The sequence below is a fragment of the Haliaeetus albicilla genome, chromosome 24, assembly GCF_947461875.1.
Source record: "Haliaeetus albicilla chromosome 24, bHalAlb1.1, whole genome shotgun sequence".
Taxonomy (NCBI): domain Eukaryota; kingdom Metazoa; phylum Chordata; class Aves; order Accipitriformes; family Accipitridae; genus Haliaeetus; species Haliaeetus albicilla.
This window is the reverse complement of record NC_091506.1, coordinates 23,053,514-23,073,065: the sequence shown is the minus strand read 5'-3', so window position 1 is coordinate 23,073,065 and position 19,552 is coordinate 23,053,514. Positions and strand designations below refer to the sequence as shown.

General features: G+C 39.3%; 1 protein-coding gene across 5 annotated transcripts in view; it reads right to left on the bottom strand.

Moving 5' to 3' along the window:
* The window catches only part of CFAP92 (cilia and flagella associated protein 92 (putative)), a 35,885-nt gene extending 18,470 nt beyond the window's left edge, over positions 1-17,415 (bottom strand). For 2 of the 5 annotated variants that reach the window (XM_069769825.1, XM_069769823.1), the window contains exons 1-8: positions 16,435-17,412; positions 15,429-15,625; positions 14,066-14,273; positions 12,517-12,648; positions 9,405-9,489; positions 4,782-4,945; positions 2,052-2,150; positions 1,035-1,219 (exon numbers count right to left, since the gene is read on the bottom strand). In XM_069769825.1, coding sequence (XP_069625926.1) covers positions 1,035-1,219; positions 2,052-2,150; positions 4,782-4,945; positions 9,405-9,489; positions 12,517-12,648; positions 14,066-14,273; positions 15,429-15,625; positions 16,435-16,708 — 1,344 coding nt within the window. In that variant the 5' untranslated portion in view covers positions 16,709-17,412. Of the gene's footprint in view, positions 1-1,034; positions 1,220-2,051; positions 2,151-4,781; positions 4,946-9,404; positions 9,490-12,516; positions 12,649-14,065; positions 14,274-15,428; positions 15,626-16,434 lie in introns of all 5 variants that reach the window. The other 3 variants (XM_069769822.1, XR_011322020.1, XM_069769821.1) reach the window with 3 other exon arrangements.
* Positions 17,416-19,552: the final 2,137 nt, after the last annotated feature.

Genomic DNA, 19,552 nt, shown 5'->3' with positions numbered 1-19,552 from the left:
GGACTATCCTGACAACTGCGAATCTGAAACAGTTCATTATTTCATACAGTATCCCACCTGGCAAGGGAAACAAAGTCAATACTTCTGTGGTCACTCTGCAAATCGCATTAGAAACTACAGAGCGGTTTTTTCTCCATTATTTATTACGTTGCGCAGTTACTGACATTTTCCCTGTTTCTCTTCGTAAATGCTAAGCCAGTTCGCCTAGCTTGTCATAAGCCCTGCAGTGTAGAACTCCACCACATCATGCGCCATTATAAAGTTCCTGACATATTATTAAACTATTTTCACAAAAACAATAAAAAAAATCCTACTAATGTGAACCAGATCTTTCATACACTATTCCCTTATAATTCCACCTCAGACAGGGATCAACAAAATAGCTCCTGAAATCAAAGGTCTTTGACTTTAATTTCACTTTCACATCAACAATATAAAATGCTCAGAAAAGAGCCTTTTTAAAATAACATTTCTTTAAGCCTAAAAATGCAACCACTTGACAAAAGAACGTATTTTCTAACTCATCTCTCAAAATTTACAAATATAAGACCTAAAAATATAAAACTTTATATTGTCACCAATATAGAACTTCTTTCGTCCACAGCATTTTTTAAGGTGTGAAACATTTGCTATTTTTTTAAGCGAAATGATATTTTTAACACAGGAATAGAAGTTGTCCTAACAAGCAAGTCAACACACACTGACCTGTCAGCAAATTGTTTCAAACAATATAGCACTGCAACTGAACTAGATCTTCTCCGGTTTACTCAAGATCCACTGCTCAGAAATCAAAATAGGATAACTATATATAAATTATTACCCTTGGAAAACACAAGGATTGCTGTTTTGCTGCCAGTGCCTATGATATGTAGGCACTAATCTGGCCACATGTTTTTCAGGAAATATGTTAGTCATATTCTCCAATTTTGCTACTAATAAGGAAAGTTATCTTTAAAACCATGCCCATATTTTAAGCAAAGCTACTTGAGGGTAACAAGGAAATTCCTTCAGAAAGAAGTAGCGGTATGTGTTACCTGCAGCACTTCTATTGGTACAGGTGTGTTCGGGAGGCAGGTAGCTGAATTAATCCTTATAATCAGTGGATTTAATTCATGTCTTTGTTTTTCAGACAGAAGAGGTGTTTCCACAGTGAAAGTCATGTAAGCATCTAAAATTTTAGCATTATTTTCTGCCAGACGACTGATCACTGACTTTTCTCCTTTTTAAATATAGAAAATTAAATATTGTTATAGAAGCAATCCCATCAAGGCACCCATATTTGATGCAATTAATTACAAACCTCCACTGAATTTGTATTAAAATAAGTGTTGTTTTAACTGCTTCAAATATTATTTATCTTCTACAGTAGGAAGAAAATACTTCTCAAAGCAGTATCAGAACCCCCATTGGGCTAACTGCTGAAAGCGCACACAAGTTTATTTCTTTTTAAAGCTGCAAATATACAGTTCACATAAACACAAAAATTAAAGCAGTCCAGAAACTCTTCATCAAAATTAAACTCTTCGTTAAAGGCAAACAAGCACCTTTAAACAAACTGGCAGCTTTGGCACATCCATACACTCGGCAGCTGAGTTCCATGCTGCATAATGTATGGCTATTTTTGTCTGCGTGCACAGAACAAAGGGGAGATTTAACTCACTACACACAAAAATAGGACAACATATATTAATAATGAATGTTAATCTAGTCACAGTCAGAAAACCACAGAAATAACGCACTCTACTCTGACCAATATCCCACTTTCAACACCTTCTAAATCAAACAGGATACAAGAGCTTAGATGTACACATAGGGCAGAAGTACTTTTGACATCCTGCCCTTCAGAGCACACAGACCTCTGAACACGTCAGCCTCCCCCAGATCTAAACCAAATCCTAAATCTTTCTTAACCAGTTTTTAACCAGAATGCAAAATTCCCTAGGGATCTTTCAAGCCAGTTTCCAGCAGGCAGACCCACCAGCACAGACACTTCAGAGGAAGAGACACGGAGTACGCCTAGCCATGTCGCTCCCTCCCTAACAGAATAATACCTGAGAGGAGAGGCATGACATCTAACTGCAGTGAAGCAATGCCATATTTCTCTTCCATAGTAGTATCAATGTTTCTTTTAGGACCAGAACCTCTTCTACCTGTTGATGGAAGGGAGGCAGGGTTGGACTGAGTAGGAAGGAGGAGACTCTTTCTTGCAATTAATCAAATAATTTTAAATTTACTGCAGTAGGTGGCATAATTCAGTATCGTCCTTAGAAAAAGTCATTGATTATATACTTTGACACCAACTTAGGCTAGTATTTCAACATGCTCAAATTTCCATTGCACAGTCCACTACACTACATATGGAATCCCTACTTTACAAGAAAGTTAAATTTGCAACAGCAAGCACTGGAATTACCAAAATTAAATTTATCTTTGCCACCTTACTATTCTTTCCTTGCATATATGCATTATGACACATATACAGTACTCTTTGTGATATGCATTCTATTGTTTCCAGAAACTGGTATTTTATAACTTCACAGCTACAGGAATATTGTCATTCCTTTACCTCACAAGATACCATGAAGATAAACTCCTTCATCTTTGTCATCTTCTTAGAGGCTAAGTAATTATTCCCAAATTCCTTTTGCCCAGATCCAGTCTTTATCCAACTAGTAAAAGCACAGTCAGTCCTAGCCTCAAGTGTATAAATCCTAGCTTCAGATGCTTTGTCCCATCAGTTAACTAAGCAAGGACAGAATTTCAGCACTAGTAGTTTGACAAATTGTAGCAAGTGAACACAGTGACTTAAAAGAAGAACTGCAGAAATATTAATGCTGCTGGTCCTGATTTATTATTATTCCTATAATAAAAGGAATGGCAGAATGTTTTAAGGACAAATTTAACAGTCAAATGGAAGGAGAGAGAGGTGTGCAACGTATTACTAAGCTTTATCTTTTAATAACAACAGTAATGTGACATGACATATTAGCAGTACCAAAATTACACTGCAGAAAAAATCAGTCCACTCTGAACAAAAGCAAAATGATAACATAGAGAACTCCCTACAAAGTGCGTAATTGTTTATCAAAAGCTCATAAATGAAAGTACCAACTGCCTTAATTTTGAAGTGTCATGGTTTAACCCCAGCCAGCAACTAAGCACCATGCAGCCACTCACTCACTCCCCCCCATCCAGCGGGATGGGGCAGAAAATCGGGAAAAGAAGTAAAACTCGTGGGTTGAGATAAGAACGGTTTAATAGAACAGAAAAGAAGAAACTAATAATGATAATGATAACACTAATAAAATGACAGCAGTAGTAATAAAAGGATTGGAATGTACAAATGATGCACAGGCAATTGCTCACCACCCGCCGACCGACACCCAGCCAGTCCCCGAGCGGCGATTCCCCGCCCCCCCCCTTCCCAGTTCCTAAACTAGATGGGACGTCCCATGGTATGGAATACACTGTTGGCCAGTTTGGGTCAGGTGCCCTGGCTGGGCATGAGAAGCTGAAAAATCCTTGACTCTAGTCTAAACACTACTGAGCAACAACTGAAAACATCAGTGTTATCAACATTCTTCACATACTGAACTCAAAACACAGCACTGTACCAGCTACTAGGAAGACAGTTAACTCTATCCCAGCTGAAACCAGGACATGAAGAAATAGTGTATGGAAGTTTCAGGGAGAATGATGACATAAGTCACGGGTCTTCAGAGTCACGGGAAAGAAAGACCAAACCAGAGCCACAAGGTAAACGGAGCAGATGTGGTTGAGGGTTAAGCTCTTCAAACACACCTTTGTGCTGCAACCTGAGCTGCCCACCACCATGTGCGTGCACACAGGAGGGCTCCAAAATGCCTGCCTATTTCTCTGCATGCCCCATTCTGCATTAGTGTTTTCTTTACTACTCTTCAAAAGGTCTGTCCATAAAAGCAGGAGCACCAAACTCTGCCACAGTGGACAGCAACAGAAAACGGTTGTCAGGTAAAGATTTGGTTGATGCTATTGGTGCATTCACTTATTTTGACAGAATGGTACTACAACTGAATGTTATCATTCATGCCTGGTGATAAGCAAATGTACTTTTTATAATGTGTACTGGGGGCAATGTGTACTGCAACCCTGCGATGCCATGCTAGTTCTTACCCAGACAAGCATGTTATTTAACACGGGCAAGTTAATATATGGTCTAATGTCCATTATCACAGCGGCTATCATCTCCTTCCATCTTTCATAAGGCCTTCGTCAATTGTCAGCTACAGATGAGAGAGCAAAATATCACTCAGTGGGGCTGTGGTTTTTCATTTAACATAATGAACTAGCACTGGAAATAAAAATGGGCCGTAAACTACAGATCAAAACCTGGCCTCTAGTAGGAAAAGCAATGCAAGTGATACGAAACAACAGCTTGATAATTTTGCAGTTGGAATATTTGTTTTAGCTCCAACATTACTCTTTAACTGTTTTACAAATTTCATCACTGCACACCCAAGTCCCTTGCAAATATCCATCACTTCACCCCTGGAACACCGCAAGTGATAGAAAAGGACCGTCATCATCCCTGTTTCACACTACAAGCTAAGGAAACTGAAAAAGAAAGTTTTATTAGCTGCTGAAGAAACACAGAAAGCTCACGGCAGAGATGAGACTAAAGCACAGGTCCAATAACTCTTTTTTTGTTTTAACCTTGAATTCTTTAAAAAAAGAAAAAGAAGATAAACAGAATTCCATATCTACCTTTTCAAATCTAGTCCATAGTTCCATCCAGAACTTACCATTTGTGGTGGCTGTTTCGTCTGCTCCATATGTCACATTTCCCACATTATCATTTGTTTTCTCAGTTTCTTTTGAAGTTGAATTAATTGGAGGACCAGCAACTGCTTTCTGCTTCAGAAGTTGGGCCTTATCCAGAAATCTGTTTTTTGCAAATATCACACTTCTGAAAACATTAAAAAGATCTGAAGTTATTTAAGAAATATGAAAAATAAATCCCTGCCATGCTAATGATTCCACCAGAATATAAACATAAAGGATATCAACAGGATACATGGTCCTTCTCTTTTGAGTAAGAGACCACATTAAGTACCTGAAGACATGCATAAAGTAAAACATCTTGTACTACATACTACAATACCTTACTTGCAGATTTTTCTGTACATCTGCTTTGCTTTTTGAGGAAAGAGAAATACATCTGTTCTGTAACTGCTGACATTTGGTATACCCTGTTACACAATTACAGATAGACCAGAAATCTAGAATTAATACAGTTTTGCTCTATTATAGGAGGAACTGCCTTCTTAGGGGGGAAATGCAGCTAGGAATGCTGTCACTTACATTTCAGCACTAACAAGCTTCCCAAACTTTGTAATATCAGCCACTGCTGTAAATCGTTCTTCACAAGACATCACGCATTTTATTCCCTAAAGTACATACATTTCTTACAAATTTGATATATTATTGCTGCTGAAAAATTAATATTAATCAGCAACAGCAGAAAATTAAGTGATTCTGTTGTCCCTCTCTTCAGATCACTGTTATATATTGTACCTGGAGGGCGGTAGTACAAGACATACTGCAGCAAAATTGTTTTATCTGTGAAGAATAGTGCCCCCACAGCTTCTCACAATGATTGCTTTAAGGCTTTCTGGTGCTGATTATTGTCTCCAGATTATCATATTCAGTCTACAGCATTTTCTCTCAGATTTATTAATATGTGCAACATCTTCCTTTTATCCTTGGCATTAAATCTTTCAAACATCCTTTCTTCCTCCTCCTCCCAGGGATTTTAATCTCAGAGGTCCAAGTTCTGCAGCTGCTTCACAAACATTATTTTAATTCAGACAGGCATCCATGCAGTGAGCAACGAATCAAGACTGTGGCTGTGAAGCTTGAAGTAATGTATGTTTACAGCACTAAAAATAATAATTCGTTACCCAGATTAAGCCAAGCATTTCCCAAATAACTCTACCTATCCTCAGAGATGTTTCAAAAAGGATTGTAGTAATAGCTGGAGCGGGGAGAGAGAAGGTTTGTTGTGTGGTTTTGCAGCACTAAAAGTGATCAACATTAAAAATACAGCTTTCCAAGATCTTTATATTCCTATGAAAACACAGTCAAAATTGTTAATATATGTAATGTTAACTAAGTAGTGAATGACAGACTGTCATAATTGCATTGGGAGCAAAATAATCTAAATAAAGTTTACATGTGGTTTTATAAGTAAACCATCATGTTAAGAAAAAAACCAGACCTGCTAAAACTAAAAACAATAAGGCTGTTTCATTTGCCTCAATTAAAATAAATAAATAAATAAATAAAACACTGCAAAGAGTCAGAGACCCTAGAGACTATATATAGGAACCTCCAGGTGTTGGGAATAAGTGAAGGAAACTGTAGTGTGGAGTTCACAGGGGTAACATGGAATTTATTGGTGGATTTGTTGGAAACCTCCCCACTGCAGACTGAAAAAGCATAGAGGATATCAGACCATATGTGGGCATTTCCAGCAGTATTAAGAATTTTTCTGGAACCAATTTGAGAGAAGCAATGCAGCATACAATTATTGTGACTATCATATTTCCTGGCTGTAGACTTTTGACACAAAATGAGGGAAGAAGGAAGCTGATTCTTTAGAAAAACAAAGATACTTTTCCAGGTGTGCAAAGGAGCAGCAAAACTTTGCCAATAAAATTGGTAAAATATAATCTCCTGAATCTCAGATTTGCTTTTAGAGTAAACATGTAGGCTGCTTGTCAGGTAACTCACTAGTCCTCCAAAAGGAATGATCATGATAATAGTTCTTTCAACATGAAACTAGAAAGAAACATCACCACAGTCACAATACAGGCAGAACGAGAATGTTCAGGTATATGAAAGAGCAACAGTGATGTACGTAAGGATATAATATTCATTCATCTTACCCTGTTTGAGCTTCACTTTGAAGAGGTAAATTTTTCCAGATGAACTAATATCCTGGTAAAGATTCTTACACAGCTCTTGTGTCATTAGACTGTAGTACCTCTCAACATGTTTCCAGCAATGATTTTGGAATATTAGACTATTTCTACCCCAAAATTATTTCTATTCCAATTAATCTGTACTGAAAGTTAAGTTTGCACAAAGACTACACACATGCTCTTAATTTTTCAAAATACTGATCTCATTTGTTCATGTTTCACCAGAATGTTGTTACTGACATGACAGATAGCATAAATGCATGCAAGGGAACTGCAGCAGCATAAGGAACTACACTTTCAGACTTAAACTGGACAAATACCCTTCAAATATCCCAATACTTCAGATGCTTACAAAATGCAGAGCAAGTCTAAAGTAAGGTAATGCCCTGGGGTTCTACATTAAATCTTACACAAGATGGACACCCATTTTTGAGCAGAAAGGACATGCTCGTGGGACACAAAGCAGAAACAATTTACACTCTGAGTTACACAGCAAGATTTCACCAATGCTATTTTTGGAGTAAAAACCCTACTTAGTTTCAAAAACACCAACTCACATTTGCACTGAGTATCTCCTCCCATAAGCCATTAACAAATAAAATCCCATTCTAAAGGTTGTTTTTTCATTTCTATTATCACAAACAGATATGTAAGATACAAACACACTAGCCCAACTGATTCTAGCAGTTACGAAGCTTCAGAGGGCCCCATTTTATTTTATCGTGCAATCACCTGGTATTTATTTTCACATTCAAAAATACAATGCAGAAGGAAATAGCTCAGATAGCAAAGGCTATAGAACAGGAAGTGTCCATTTAATCTACAAACCAGGAACTGAAGACTGTTAAAAACAGGACAGGCAGCAAACCAAGAATTATGTAGGACGATGTAACAAGATATTGATTAAAAATCAAGATTCTCTCAAATCTTAAATACAGCATCTTTGTTAAAGAAGCATTCGGTCTCCAGCAGCTAAGAAGAATACAGGCTAGGAACTTAAAAGCAAGGTGGCTAGATTTTCCAGATATTGAGAGAATTTTTTTTTTAAAGACGGTTTTGCACTTAAATGAAAACTATCTGAAATAAACTAAAGATTTTGCTTCCATGTGCAATTCGACATTCTGGCTGATTTTCTTCATCGCTACAAATGCATGTTTTCTTTCTGCAACACAAAACCCATACCATTTGAACTGCAAGACTCACTTACAGGTGCAGTCATCAGAAATAGTATTGTTCTCACAACATATAAAATACTCAGAAATACTGCTCTGCAAAGCTGAGTTCACAAATTTGTGCTGAAGGCATTAACAGTCCTTTCATTGACTTCACTATCTTTTGAGCAGAGTAACAATCTGACTAAATCTTGTTCAGGAGAAATTCTTAAACTTACATAACAGCATAAAATGAGAAAGCACATCTTGGAATACAGGAGTGGATTCATTATCTTGTGCTAACACCACCTAATTTTGTAGAAACAAAATGGGAACCTCAAGAAAGTAATTTAAAAGTTTGTATTTTTTTAGATGACATTCTGGATGACTTATTTGATATATACCCTATTCATGATTCATTTCAAGTGCAAAGTTTTCCATTATGTATAATACCCAAGAAAATATGATTATTTTTAAAGTTATAGTTTCTCAAGTCTTGAACCCTCTAATCTTTTCTACAATTTTAGAGGGTTACATGTTACTTGTTAGAAATTTACCACCGAAAACTATTAAAACAAATGACTTATTAAACCAAAAGAGTGAATAACTGTTCTTAAAAGCAGAACAGAACAAATAGGGAACTATGCTACTACAGCAGGATAAACTCAGGATTACCTTAATTGCTTTAGAAAATTACCTCATGGTAATTTGAGCCAATACAAATTCATAGTTATAGAGTTGATCCGTTGAGCTCACAAGCCAGCAAAGCCTGCTCTGCTAGCAACTGTTATTGCTGACAGTACCTTCAACCTTTCAAAAAGAATGACGTACCCTGAAGAACACCACTCCTCGCTTTTGCCACTTCCTAACACTTTCAAGTTGAGCAACTAGCAGTAGAATAACTCCTAGCTCCTCCTCCATCTAGTCTCACTGACACTATCTTATCCCACAAATTATCTCAAGTCAAAAGGTACAAGTGAACAAAAGAAAACACATGCACAAACAAGTAAGGTGAGCAAAGTTTCTTACTTTATGTAATTATTTCATAAACAGCTACCTTACCCCAAATAGACTATTAACAAGCTTGATGTATTAAAGGGGATCTTGATGCTTTTCCTCCTTTCCTATAACCAGTAGGCATGGGTGCAAAAAGCAGTAGTCAACCACTGCCAAAACCACAGTATCATTATAAAACATTAAAAAAACCCCATAGATACTGAAAAACAATTACATATTTTCAACTGTATTTTTAATACATGAACATTTCCCAGTGCATTTGCAACATTCTTACCTCACTGTACAAAAGTCATCTGGCCTTGATGGATATGGCAAATCACAATTAGATGTTGCTAGTCCATTCAGATAAGTTTCCTCTGCTAAATTAAAACAGGTTTTACATTTGTTATTAAGTATTTCTATGTTTTGATAACTCTGCTAAGACTGACAAAATGAACCTGTAAAGCTCTAGGAGAACGTGGTGAGAAGTCTTATGCAACCTGTATTTGTAACTCAAAACCACAATCCATTTAATTTTTGTCTCAGAGTCAAGGATGAGTTTGAATAAGCCTAAAATATGTAAAATAAAATATTTTTGGAGGGACTTTGAGAGATCATGCAGAGAAACTAAAATATTATAAAGTCATACTTTATTTCCTAGAAAAATAAGTTCCATGGTAATTATCATGCTGCAATTTAAAACAGAACTAGGAATTAACAAGTAATTAAAATGAGGTGAGAATATCCAAATAATATTTTGCTAGCACTGAATGTCCTATGTGTACTTCAGTAGGTACTGACGTCAATAACATATCTTAATGCATGAAACTGCATACATAAGAAATAATACATTACTTTTGCTTATTTATTTTAATAAACTGTTCCAATTGCTATTCTAGTGAATACTCATTAAAAAAATAATGTTACCAGTGTCTGGATCTCTTACACAATGTGTAGAAATGTCCAAATATTCAGTCAACATTTTATATATGCCAAAAGTATGGTATACTACACCTAACTGTCTTCAAATGTCATTTAATTACAGAAAAACACTCTACAGTCACAGATTTCAGTGTTAGCTACTCAACACTTAGCCTCACAATGTATCAGCCCTAATTACAGTCAGATGTAGGTCTTAATTACAGTGAGATCACAGCAAATCAACATTGTATGAATGGCAAGGAGAATTTGCACTTGAATAGCTGAGCATGTTCCAGACAATAAAGAACAAAATTTGCCATTATCTGGAAGTAAGCAAAGGTGGAGCAATGCAATATTAGGTTTTTACCCAGCTATAAACAGGATACTAAGAAAGTATAACAAATTACCTGTTTTACAGAGCACAAGTACTGGTACACCCAATAGTGCACATGGTTTTTCAAAGTCAATGAAAAGAAACATAAAGAGATCTTCAGGACATTCCTTTCTTCCTTAACACAGAATAGGTTAGCATTTTTCCATTCATCTGAATGGGAAGTCGTGCTCCTGTCCTTTATCTCTTTGAACACACTTTCTACCTTTGCAGACTTCAATTACTTGGTCCATCGATTCTCCCTGGGCCCATCAGTAGATGGCACTGCTACCAAAACACAGATGCATTCTGCCAGCCTAATTACCCCAGGAATTAACGTGCTCCTATTTCGATGGTGTACGCCATTAATCATTAGAAAAAAAACCAAAAAAAAATTTAAAAGATAACCAGCCGAAGCTGGTGACACAGTGCTCCCCAACATAATGTAAGCACCCTGCATCAGATGCTAATATAGGAGGAAACCACATTATCTGCTGAATCCCCATTACCCTACTGCAGTAACAAGCTTCCCTTTGGATAATTCTACCTAAATATTTAGCAAGTCCATTTTCGTTTGTAGATCTAACAAAATCAGACATAACACAGAGGGAGGATCTAGCTGTTAGTTTTGTTTTCACCATAAAAATCTAAAATTAAGGAAAAAACAAACAAAGAAAAACAAACAAGCAAACAATTTCCTTGCATTTTCAAAAGATTACTGAAGTCAAAATATAGAATTTCATAATAATTGCTTTTTTACTTTTTGGACACTTTTGTTCATAAAAACATTCTATGAAAACAACTACTAAATTGCAAGGCCAACTGCCTAAAAGCAGAATTTTTCAAAATAAAAGCTCTGTGCTGGTTGAATTCAGCCCTTTGGTACATATATGTATCCAAGACCTCAGATGATGATTAAACACATTTTTTCATGGTCCTCTGCCACAGGCAGCACACTATTGTTCATTGTGTTGCTCAGTGAAAGAGTATTTCAAAAGTCAGCTTTTTTCTTACTGCACAATGCAGGTCTTGGTGTCATTTCTTACAAAGTATCCAAGCAGTAATCCTGGTGTAGCAAAAGGAATTACTGAAGTCCTCCTAGAGAGTTCTGTAACACTCATTGCTGAAGTATCTTTTTACTTTCTCAACTTTAACACTTTCTGTAACATGTCAAATATTATCTCCATTGTGGAGACTGAAAATTGGAGTACAAAAGAATAAGGCAAAAGGTTTCCACTACGCTTCGTAGCCCAGCTGGAAAGTCAAGGACGTAATTTTTTCAGCATTATATATTTATTTTAATTTTCATTAATAAAGTTTGCCTTCATTTGCTCTTGACTTCCATTGCTGTTGTGAGCTCTCGACCCCCATGATCTCCAGTCAGGTACTGTAACGTGGTACCATGTGCTTTCTGAGCTCACAGCAGAGCGCTCTGCACGGCTGCTCGGTCCAACAGTGCCCAGGTGCAGAGAAATCCCAGCTTTCCAGTCAGCAGACTTGAACAAGGTTCCAGAAGGGACGGAGAAAGCCAGCAGCAGGGTCTAAGCAGACGCGGCTACAAACACACTGCTGCTAGACGGAGAACTTGACAGAAGGCCAGATTTTGTTGTTATTTGCAGCAGTATTGCAGCAGGTTCTCAACTGGCACAAGGCAAGGCCAGATTACAATCTGCATGCAATTGAGATCCCACCAATGTCGGGAATAAACTTTCATACTTCTCCACGAACCAGCAATTCAAAGGAAATGTGGCATTCTGCTACTGGATTCCAGATATTTGCCACAGCAGAGAAACAGCAAGAAACTGGGAACTTATGTTCTGGTCATGGCTGTAGATGTTAATGCAATCATTTACAAGCATGAAGCAGCAGAAAACCCCGCTGCTTTTTTCTGGTGTGCCTTAAAAACTTTCTGTGAGCCAACTAAATCTTTCTGCCCAATTCTATTCCAAAGCTATTAAAAACTTGTTCTAACTATAATACCTTCAGTCTTCCTGCAACGCCTTGTTCCCTCAGTAGATTCCTCAGTCCTGCTCCTGCTCGTCCATTACTCAAGGTATCATTGTACTCCCCCCCCCTTTTCACCCATAAGCCAGTTCCAGTTTCCATATTGTTATACCTTTAACAGGAAACGCTGAAGACTCCTCCTGTGTCTTGAATTCCTTTGCTGCTTTGATTTTTGTACGGCTGTGTGCTGGCTGACTCTCTTCAAAGAATTTTCTTTGCAATAGCACAGCGTGTTTTACACCACCTATCAGGAAAAATATCAAAATAAAATAAATTCCCTGGTTTAGACTTCATTGCTTAGTCTGGCTGGGCTGCTCAAATTTTGAGCAACGATTTTCCGATGGCACCTCTTCCCCTTTTCCTACTATCTGTAAGAAGTGACTCTCAGACTTCAATTCTGATCATCTGGAGATGAAAATCGCCAGAGTTACTGACGTTTACCTTGAAGCCCACAGAAGAATCTAGCGTAAAATGTTCTCCCTCTGTACTGCACAACAATGCATATTCAGAAGAAAATACTTGGGCAGCTGAGGCTTGTGGGAACGCCCAGAATTCTGAGCCTGCAGAGAAGGCAAACAGCCCTGGCAGTGAGCTGAGGGCACTTTGCCATACAGACTCCTCTGAAAGCGTGCAACTTCAGGAGGGAAAGCTTTTAATCCTTTGTCCTGCCTTCCTCCTATTGCTAAAAGGTAAGGCTGCTCTTGAGAAAACACTGAACTACAAACAAGTCTCCATTCCCCAAAAGCAGCTACCCAGGTGCTCAACCAACCTTAAAGAGAAAAACCAAATGCTGTCAGAAATCTCCACCAATTGCAAAGCCTATTTGCTGACAAACCCCACCATATCTGAGCAAACATTTGATTTATTAGTATCAGTTCAATCAAAAGAAACCCAACCCTGTATTAACTAGCATTTGAAGCCTTATAACCTCACCAAATCTCTATCCACTGAAACACATGGGAAAGAGAGAACAGTTACAATATTTTGCTAACAAATTATGCATATTTTAATAGTAAAACTAATTTTAACAGTAGTTTCAGGCCATCAGAACAAACATTTCCTATAGGTTTCATCTCATGCTTAGTTCTCTGGTATTCATTAAGGACTGAGATCTCATTTCACTCATGTCTGTAACAGCCCTCCTCTAATTAAATTAACTCAACTAGTAAAAATTAACTATAAATAGTTATAACTATAATTATAAAATAACTGTCTTTGAAACCACTGACCTTCAAGCTAGTGTGGCCAAAATTTAGGCATAGATTCAAATTATGGCATTGTGGGAGACAACAAGGGAAGGAAGATGAAATGGAAAGATGCACAGCATAACAATGTGGCTGTAAAAGTTTTGCTTCTTCTCAGTACAACAAAAAGAAAAATCCACCTTTGAAAAATTAATACATTCATTACTAACATTACTACCCAACAACCTCAAATAACTCGCTAGTTTTCAAAGGTTCAAGATTATATGCCTAATTATATTTTCCTGCCATCAAAATTTTCAGAAACTGACTCATGCATTCATTAAAACACCAATGAGTAGGAATTATTTTAGTGGGAATGACATATGAATGTCAAATAAACTCAACAATAACTTATCAATAGATGCAGTCACAATTTCAAGGTTTGTTTTATAATGTGCCTGTTTGCATTAGCCTTACCAACAGCCTCTGCATCCCCTTCTAGTGAAGAAATAGTATTTGGTTTACTAAGCTTCACTTTTGAAGAAACTTTGTCCTTGGTATCCCAGATTTTTAAAATTATTTTGTGATCTCTTAGTTTTATTAGATATTCATTAGTGACACCGATATCAACACTATGGTTCCATGATATCCACATCTTGTCATTTTCAAACCATGGTGTAATAGCCTATTAAAACAAAAGATAAAAATCTTTACAGGAGCTGACCAGTACTGGAGAACTTCCATTCACATGCTGAGCACTATCACCACTACTCTCAAATTGTATATTTATTTCTCCAGCTTACGCTGGGTCTTACATGACCCACCCCTTGCTGTGTCAGAGCAGCGTATTTTGTTGCATTCAGACAAAGTAGTCTTATCAAGTCCAGGTCTGATACGAAGACTGGTGGTAAGAACAAACAGCAATTAAGCTGTTGCTCAGCGATTAAGCTGTTGCTCAGCATGGGATTGTGGACTGAAGACTTAACAGAATACTGTAAAAGCAAATATATACACTTTAAAATGCTGAGTTGGTATATATAAAATTAAAGGACCAGCACTAAACTTCACAAGTATAAGCTGGCAAACTGTAAGAACAAAGCACACAAGAGTTGCCGATATAACATATTTCAACCAGCAACTTTGCAAGTCCATTTCATTTAACAAAAACATCAAGCTGATACTCAGAAGAAGAGTAAGGCAATCAAAGAGGGCCATTAGAAAAATTGTCATGCAGACAAAACCTGAGAGTATGCAAGTTACTTTAAAACCAACAGTCTCCCTCTCTCAAAAAAACCCCAATTTATTTTAGCACCAACTCTTAAGAAATAATTTCTTAACAAACCAAGGTGTATTCAAAACAATATATCCAATTTTTAGGTTCCTGGGTTTGAACTCAGTTAAACATGAGTGTAAATAACAAAATTTTCAAAACTCTTCAAGTACTTTAAAAATCTTTTTCTCCTCAACAAAGATCAGAGGCATAAATTTCATTTTTTTCTTAATTGCTAAGAAAATGGATAGTTGCCTTCAAATTTTTATATTATTATCTTGGTACTTGAAAGATAAAAGCTATAATCCCAAGTAAACTGGTAATCTAGAGGAAAATAAAAGTAAAATACTCTGAAATCCACCAGCCTCTTACTATAAACGTAAGAAATTACTGCTGATCTGGACTAGCAGAGTCAAGTTCTATCCTTGATATTTGTTCTATACTGTGTGTGCAGATAAGGCCTAACCAGCTGTTAAAGCAATATGCAACTACATCACTCCATATCTGAAAACATTCTCCCACCTTCTATATGCGACATTTTGGATTACTTAGTTTTATTGTATCTTTTACCTTGGAATTAGATTCTGTAAATAGCTTTGCAACCACCCCAAACAAGACCAAATCCAGTTTTCTAGGTATGAGGTCATCCGGTAGAAGGAAGTACTCAATGTGAAAGCAACGTTTCATTCTTGGAATAGCTCCCGATTCATTGACTTGAATTCTCTTTCCTTGTGTATCAAGGGGGTTGGAGATCTTCTGCTTTTGTCCTAAGGAGAATATTAGAATTATTTGGAAGCGTTAAATGTTATCAAACATGATACTTTCAGGGGGAATTAATGTTCTCTGCAACGACCAAATGGTAACAGGCATTCCAGTGTGACAACAGAAAAACGACTGATTGAACACAGATGACTGGTGAACATGAACCTCTTACCCCAGTGCCCAACCCTGCAGTTCTTACCCAGGTTTAACTACTGTAATGGTCCATGAAGTTCCTGGAACTCCCCCCTTCACCCTGTCTTCCTGCAGCATGACATCCAGTGGTTGCAGTTCCCAAGGCACGTATGTCCTGTTACCCAGAGAACTTCCGTAAAGCAGAGTTCCACACTGCTCGGGGGAAGGCTGAATGTACCTGCTCCTGCTATACCCAAACACCCCTATGCCACAGCAGAATTGTACCTCCCCTGTTGTACAGCTGCTACCCTCTCCTAAAATTACAATACCACCTTCAAACTACCCAAAATCATAATTAGCCAAGTTGAGTATATATGCCAAAACCACCCTTATTTTCATTATTAGGCAGCGACTGATTAATAAGCACCAGCTAAGATCATCAACTTGAACAGTTGTGACTGCCAAGGAGTCAGCAGTCAGGAAAGGTTTTCAGTCACTACCCAATGATAAAAGGCTCTTATGTCCTACTGCCACTTTACTGAGGGATCTACCCAGGAAAATTCAAATCAACTAACATCTCTTCTAACATTATCTCCTTAAACCACTCAGGAGTGTGCCACAGACCATTATGAAGTAATAAAAGAAGGGTTCTTAGGAAAACCTGTGCCAGGTACTTACTTACCTGTAGGCAAGGCAGGGACAGCTAGCGAGACTGTGAATGTGCAGGTCACAGTATGGCAGCCATCCGGTTCCACCGAACTTTTTTCAGACGGGAGGAACCGGCTGCCTTCACCCTCTGGGGTCAGATGTCCAGCACGCCCAAGCACCTCTAGGTTTTCAGTTTCAAAAGTGCTTTCAGAGCGGGTTGTGTTCAAGTCTGTCATCTCTTCTTTATCATCCTCCTCCACCTCCTCTTCTTCCACCGCCTTTGAATTCTTACGCTTTTGCTTTGCCATCTTGACCTACAGTCAGAGGACGGACTCAAAGGCTGCGGAACAAGACAAGCAACTTTATTTCAGCGCCGAAATAAAAATCCCTACTAGAACCGAAGCAGGAGCAAGGAAGGACAGCACAAATCCCCTTTTCAAAAATGTTCTCGAAGTACGCAACGCACATACCCAACAGATTAATTTTGGGGCGCAGGGACAACCCCCACACAAGCCTCCAAGGAACAAGCCAGGCTGACAGCGCGTTCAGCAAACAGCGACACGACCCTCAAAAAAACCAAAAAGGCGGGGGGGGGCGTCATCTGACTCTAAACTACGGGTCGCTTGCCTACCTGCAGAGGAAAGTTGAGTTTTTGAAAAGCGTTTCTTTTTAGGAAGCGAGGCGGGGGGTGGGGGGGGGCAGCCCCTGCAGCTAAGCGCCTGCGACGGCGGCCGCCAGCGGCCCCGGCTGCCCTACCGACCTCCGCTACCGGCCACCGGCCGCTCCCCGACCCGCCGAAGCCGCCCCACCAGCCCGCTGCGGCCCCCCCGGCCGCCCGCAGCCGCTCCGCGGGGGTCGGCCCCGGCCCGGCTCCCCCCGGGGGCGGGCGGGCGGAGCGGCCGTCCCGTCCCGTCCCGTCCCGTCGCGGGGAGCGGTGGTTCCAGCAGCCCCGCGAAGGCGGCGTCAGCCGTAGCGCGCACCGACGTTATGTGGCGCGCCACGTAAACCTAGAATTAAAACAAACCAACCAAAACCGCAACCACGTCGCCTTTCAAACACGTGCGGTGCTTTTTTCCCCCCTGGGCAAATTTGGGTCGGTTGCCGTGGACACAGATGATGTTTACGGTACAGCGGGCAAGGGAACGAGACAAGGATTGCCCGCCATGTAATTAATTATGCACGCAGCTAACAAATCAAGAAAACACCTAAGCACGTTCACTTTTCAGTAATTCGAAGAGCACATCCAAATGTCTCGGCAGAAATAAGAATAAACCAGCCAGAACCAAATAGAGATGGGGTTTTTGGAGACACTAACACAGGATTACCTACATACCGAACCACTGTAGTGCGAATTCAGGCACGTTACTTATTCACTAACTCTCTTTTCAGGGACTCAGTTTACCTAAACTATAACTAACATTCCATACGTGCACAACTTGCATTCCAACTTCCCCTTCCTTAGACAGCAGCAAAACCATTACAGGATTAGTTCAACAATTATACACCAAATAATAATTAAATATTTTGTCCTCTTACGCAAACCCACATCCTATTTTTCAGCACTTAAGCCCGCGTTAGTCCGTTTAGTTTGACGATATTTCACACAAGGGGGGTAAAAAAAGGTGGGATGATTCATTTCACATCAGATTTTGGTTCTCTTTGTTTTCACACATGATTATGTCTCATAACGCATCATTAGGAACTCAGGCTGACATCTCAATTGCCTGCGAAAAAGCAGCTGAGTGGAAATTAAAATGCCAATGGAATAAAACATGATTGTCGTGAAGCACCTTCCTGATGGATAAAAGCATCAACATTTCAGGGTGTATTCTATGACCGAAAGAACACACGGATTCCTGTGTGCCATTCCTGTACCTACCGCTGCCTTTGTGCATGGGGGTTGGTAAATCTCTTTCAAATGCAATGAGAGCACCTGAATTTTTCATACAAAACTGAAAAGCAGTTAAAAGGCCAGAAGGATCCAAATCTTAAAATGATTCAACAGTTTGGTGCTCCTTTCACACCTACCAAGACTGAAATCCTAGATGCCAGTCTCCCACTTCAGCCCTCAGATCAAAAGTGCAGTAGATACACCTGCTGCATCCCAGCCAGACTGGGCTGCATCCAAACTGCAACGCTTCGGTTTTAAACACAGCCTTGAGGAAATAAAAGGCTGCAGACAGTGTGTCACACCTTCCTCAGGACAACCAGTTCCACAGCCTGCACACTTACCTTGCAGGCAGGAGACCCACGTCTACTTCTTCCCTTCCCTGAGGCCTTGCTGCACCTGCATCTTCTGACTGCCGGGAGTGAGACCTAGCTAACCATCAGGGCTGTACGTTAGGCAGAGCACAGGGACATTTTCCGCTCTTCCTGCTGAAATTGTACCACCGTGAAAGGAGTTCAAGATTTGCTGAGCTCAGTCGGAAGAGAGAGTCTTAAGATCTACCATGGTTTATTGAAAGTGCATGAAGAGTCTCAGTGAGCAGCGAACAGGACACCCACCCACGCTTGCTGGCAGAACCTGAACCATCAGGCCAGAAGCGCACACTCACAGCTCCTCTCAGGCAAAGGCTCAGGGCTGTGAATCCTCAGCAAAGTGCATAAAACCTCAGAATAACAAGGAGTAGGGGACACCCACATCCTTTGTGTCATCTAACTCTATGCAGCGCTTTGTCCAGCATGCCGTTTTGGGGGACCGTACACTAAGATGTCCGACTTAGCTGTAAGGAAACTGATTCTGATTTTCCAGGGATTTCAGGTTCTAGATGTCACGGGAATGGCCAGATGGACACAAAATGGGTCCCAATACCAAGGCTGAAACTTCCATCACGCTCCTTGCATCTGCTCCTTACAGTCACTGTACCTCCATTTCCTCACCTGTACACACAGACTTAGCGATCTCTGGTATTTAGGAATATCCAGAAGTGGTGCTCTAAAAAGGCTAAAGCTAAAAAATACACATTTATCCTGAGAATCTAAAGTCTAATTTACAGCAGAAATTAAGATGGCATCAATGTTTTAGAAAGAAAATACTTTTCTGAAGTAATTTAGATACACACTCCTGTTAAGAGTCAAAACCTTGTAGCAGAGGCTCAGATCATATCGGCTCCTTACAGCCTGCACAGGAACTCTGGCAAACTTATCAGCTA